The sequence below is a fragment of the Athene cunicularia genome, assembly GCF_003259725.1.
Source record: "Athene cunicularia isolate RWA chromosome 12 unlocalized genomic scaffold, athCun1 chr12_part1, whole genome shotgun sequence".
In the NCBI taxonomy this organism is placed as follows: Eukaryota; Metazoa; Chordata; class Aves; order Strigiformes; family Strigidae; genus Athene; species Athene cunicularia.
The window spans coordinates 16,507,483-16,511,607 of record NW_020799116.1 but is presented as its reverse complement, the minus strand read 5'-3'; the positions used below and the strand labels follow the sequence as shown (position 1 = coordinate 16,511,607).

Below are 4,125 nucleotides of genomic sequence, written 5' to 3'. Positions count from 1 at the left end.
TCACCCCACAGGAGCCCCAGGTTGCCAGAGCCTGGTGCTGCAGGCAGCATCCCCCTGACTTACCCAGCTGCTTCATGAGGGCCAGAGGCAGGATAATGGTGACGGAAACCAGGATCACCAGGTAGTTCCCGTTCATGTACCAGTCCCTGGAAGCAGAGGGCCTGCTCACCGCCCCACTCTGCCAGGGCACAGGAGGCACAGGCAGCCATCGGCAGGGGGTTGTCTGTTGTCCGTGGGGACCCTGGCGCTGGCAGCCCTGGGGACACTGGCATCCCCTGCGGCTGGCACCCCTGCTGCACTCACATTCCCAGGGACCCCCTGGGAACCTCTGAAGCCAGTGTTCCTTGAGGCCCTTATGCTGAGGTCCTGCCTTCCCCCATAGTGGTGCACCCCCAAGGGCTAAAGCTGCTGTGGGCAAGCTGAGAACTGCTGTTCTCAGCACATTTGCCTGTGGGCAGCCTGGGGTACCAGCACCTGAAAGGGGCCTCAGCCAGGTCTTCAACAACCCCAGGCAGAGGGAGCTGCCCCCAGCCACCCACAGGGCAGGACCCCTGCCCAGCCCTGGTCCCATGTGCAGTCGAGAAGCCCAGAGCCTCCAGGGTCAAGCCTGGCTGGAACACCCAGTCCCAGCCTGGTGGAAGTCCCAGTGGCAGCTCTGCCCAGCTCTCACCCCCTGTGCCACTGGGTGGGGATGCAGGCATGGGATGGGGGAAACCCGTTCCCAACCAGAGCTCCTGTCCCCCACCCCGCAGCCCCAGGCTCTGCTCAAGTAGGTAAGCCTGATCCCAAGGCAATATGAAGAGCAGGGATTGGAAGTTCAACCCAGTTTAATCCCATCCAGGGGCTTATTCAGCACTGACAGTTATCAAAAATAGTAGTGGCTTAATGGCAGTAAATCCCTGCCATAGGCTGCACAGCTGGAGCCGAAGCCCTGGCGCCTGCCTGGGGGAAGGCGTGCAGGCAGCGCAGGCAGGAGGCACTCACGTGGTCTTCTCCTCCAGGTTGAGGAAGGTCTGGATGACGAGAGGCACTTCGGATTTGACGATGTACAGGTAGCTGGACATGGCTGGAGGGCAGAGCGAGATCATGCTGTGTCAGTGTGCTCCGGTCCTGTCCCTTACCACCAGCCCCACCAGGTCCCCCTCTAGTCCTGTCCTCACCTCCAATGTTTTGCAGGGTGATAGCGATGGCTGCAGCCAGCTTCCCCGGCGTGCCAAAGGCTCGGTAGCCCAGCTGCTCGTAGGCGCGGATGCCTGTGGGACAGGAAGCAGTGGTGGGGTGAGGGTCAGGAGGGCACCCTCAGGCACAGCCCCACCAGGGACCCCGCACTCACCCACAATGCCTGAGGACTTGAGCAGCAGGTGGATGGAGTAGCTGGAGAGCAGGGCCACCGCCGTCAGGAGAAACCTGTGGGAGGACAGCACTGTCACCAGTGGGTCACAGCACCGGGCTCAGACACAGCCAGGGGCAAATCCCATGGTGGCTGGCTCTGCCTGCAGGCAGCTGTCCTGGCAGGGCACCCAGCCCCTTGCCTTGGCTCCAGCTGGGTGCTGATGGGGTGGATGGGCCTCAGGGTGCAGGCACCCCACAGCCATGGGGCTGCCCCAGCCCTGTGGTCCATGTCCGCATGCCCAGTTGGAGCTAGCACCCACATACTTTGGGTCACGTGGGGAAATCTGGTCTTGTATTAAGGAAGTCAAGCCTTCATCCTCCTCCCCAGTAGGACACAGCAACCCACAGGGGCAGGCCGACTCATGCCAGGGCTGAACATTGTTCAGGCAACAGGACACCAGTCCCTGCATCACCCCAAGCCAGGGACCACCTTCTCACCTGCCCCCCAGCAACCCCCTTGGAGGAGCCCCCACACCCAGATCCTCCTACCCAAGTCCCCGTGACCGCGTGGCACTCACAGGAAGAGGATGATGCCGGTGTTGGCCATGGCGTAGGCCAGCCCCAGGATGCCGCTGCCCATGATGGCATTGCTCAGGTTGAAGACAGACATCCCGAAAGACGTCTTCCCTTCAAACTGCATGGAACATAATGGGGAGGGGGCGCACTGGTCATACCAGTAACAAACCCCATCCCACCACCACCATGGTGCCTGTGACGATACTCACGTCAGTGAAGTGTGTCTGTTTCTTTTCGGCGCCGTGGGGCAGGAACTCCTCCATCTCTGCTGTGCCAGACTGGTTCTCCTCAAACCTGGCCACCGGAGGGAGGGGGATGGGGCCAAAGCAGAGCCAGAAGCCACCACGTCACACAAGAGCCGGGAGCAGCCAAGAGGACTTCCCAAGACCCTGGCACCCCAGCTTGTCCCAGGGCCCCTACCTGTCACCTGCCAGCGAGGGGACGGTGGAGGTGGTGAGTGCAGCCACATGCTTCCCGTTGGGCACCAGTTCCACCATCTCAGCCTGGAGGGGCACGTCTGTGGCGTCCATGGTGGGGAGGTGGTTGGGCTCGCTGTGGGCTCTCCTTGGGCTCTGCATGAGGGGAACAACAGAGGTCCGGCTCTGGGCAGGAGCACCAGAGGGGCTGGCTTGGGGTCCCACAAGTCCTGCATCCACCGGGGATGCTGGAGTCTGGATGTTGAGACCATCAGTGCTGGTGGCAACGCAGGGACAGACACCCGGGGATGACAGGGATGCCCAGCCGGGCACCACCACAGCTGGACTTCTCCCTTCTGTCCACTCAACACACAAGGCTCTGTGCAGCTCGCCCCAGCTCCAACAGCCCCACGAGGGTCCCCAGGGGGGACTGTCCTCTGATGTGACCAGCTGTCCCGCAGCCCACCCCATGGGACTGCTCCACTCCCTTGCCCACAGCACAGTGCCAGCCCAGCCCCAGAGCCTCCATCCACGATGCCTGCCCACCTCCACTGCGCTGCCCGCAGCTCTCAGCTTGTGCCTCAGTTTCCTCTCCTGGAGACAGGCACCAACAGACAAGCTGGGGTGTTTGGGAGGGCAGCTGGGGACAAGGTGGGGAGCTCGGGGACCTCCCAGCCACTCCCGTTACATAAAGCCTGAGGTGCTGCCCAACGTGAAGGGCTCACCCACATCCCACCACCCGGGGCTGGCACTGCTGGGGTGCCAAGGCAGGGGGCTTGGGGGCACGTCAGGGCCGGACAAACGGAGCAGGAAAGAGCGCGGGGCTGGGAGACAGCTCCTTGGCAGGGGAAGGCAGCCGGGCTGCCGAGCGCGGGACGCCTTGGCACGCCGCACAAAGCCGCCTCTGTGCAAGCACCAGTCCTCCCCGCCCCGCTGGGAAACGGCACAGGGTGGCTTTCTGGGGCAAGCTGGCAGCCTGGGCAGGGTCCCCCGCCACCCCCCACCGACCTGCGGGGCTGGGGTCCCTGTTTTCACATTGGGGCCACATCCTGCCAAGGGACAATGCCACCCAGCCCGAGGTGAGGGCTGGCTGGGATGCAGCACGGTCCCCAACCTGGGGAGGATGCTGCTGCCCCATCACCCCAGTGCCTTGGGTGCCTGCGGGGTGATCAGGGAACATGCCAGTCTTTGTGCTCCCAGGGCATCGACGACCCTGGGGACCAGGCAAGTCTTCCCACAGCACTGCCAGGGCAGGGAGACATGGGGGACAGCAGCCTCCCCAGCATGCAGGGGAAGGATGCCATGGTGAGGTGCAGGCGCCAGCACCTTCAGGCTCCTGAGACACTGCCCTGCCTGTCCAAGCCACCAAATAAACCTGGCAGGTTCATCCCAGGCCACGCGCTGGCTACCAGCAGTGCTGGGGGGGCCAAGAACCTAAGGCTGGCCCAGGGCGTGAGGCACATGTCTTGGCCACCCCACCTGCAGCACCCAGCCTGGCGGGGAAACTGAGGCAGGGCGCCAGCCAGTGGAGACCAGAGCAAGGAGGCTCAGCCATGCGGGGGAAGAAAGGGAAGCACAGGGCGAGCGCTGGGTGATGATTTATCCCCTCTGCTAGGCCTCCGCTTGGGCCAGATCCAGACACGAACAAGGCTGCCAGCACATCCAAACGCTGCCGTTAACTCTGCACCTTCCCGCTGCCACAAGCGGGCATCGCCGAACCCACTGCTCCAGGTGCCGGGCTTGAGGGGGAGCAGCCAGACCCCCAGTGCTCCCAAAACCTCCCCAACCACCCCCCCCCCCC

General features: G+C 63.7%; 1 protein-coding gene across 1 annotated transcript in view; it reads right to left on the bottom strand.

Moving 5' to 3' along the window:
- Positions 1-4,125, bottom strand: part of SLC38A3 (solute carrier family 38 member 3) — an 8,807-nt gene that overhangs the window by 3,516 nt on the left and 1,166 nt on the right. The window contains exons 2-8 of the mRNA XM_026857589.1: positions 2,329-2,480; positions 2,118-2,202; positions 1,911-2,026; positions 1,334-1,407; positions 1,161-1,253; positions 985-1,066; positions 5-146 (exon numbers count right to left, since the gene is read on the bottom strand). Of these exons, the coding sequence (XP_026713390.1) occupies positions 5-146; positions 985-1,066; positions 1,161-1,253; positions 1,334-1,407; positions 1,911-2,026; positions 2,118-2,202; positions 2,329-2,480 (744 nt within the window). The remainder of the gene's footprint in view (positions 1-4; positions 147-984; positions 1,067-1,160; positions 1,254-1,333; positions 1,408-1,910; positions 2,027-2,117; positions 2,203-2,328; positions 2,481-4,125) is intronic.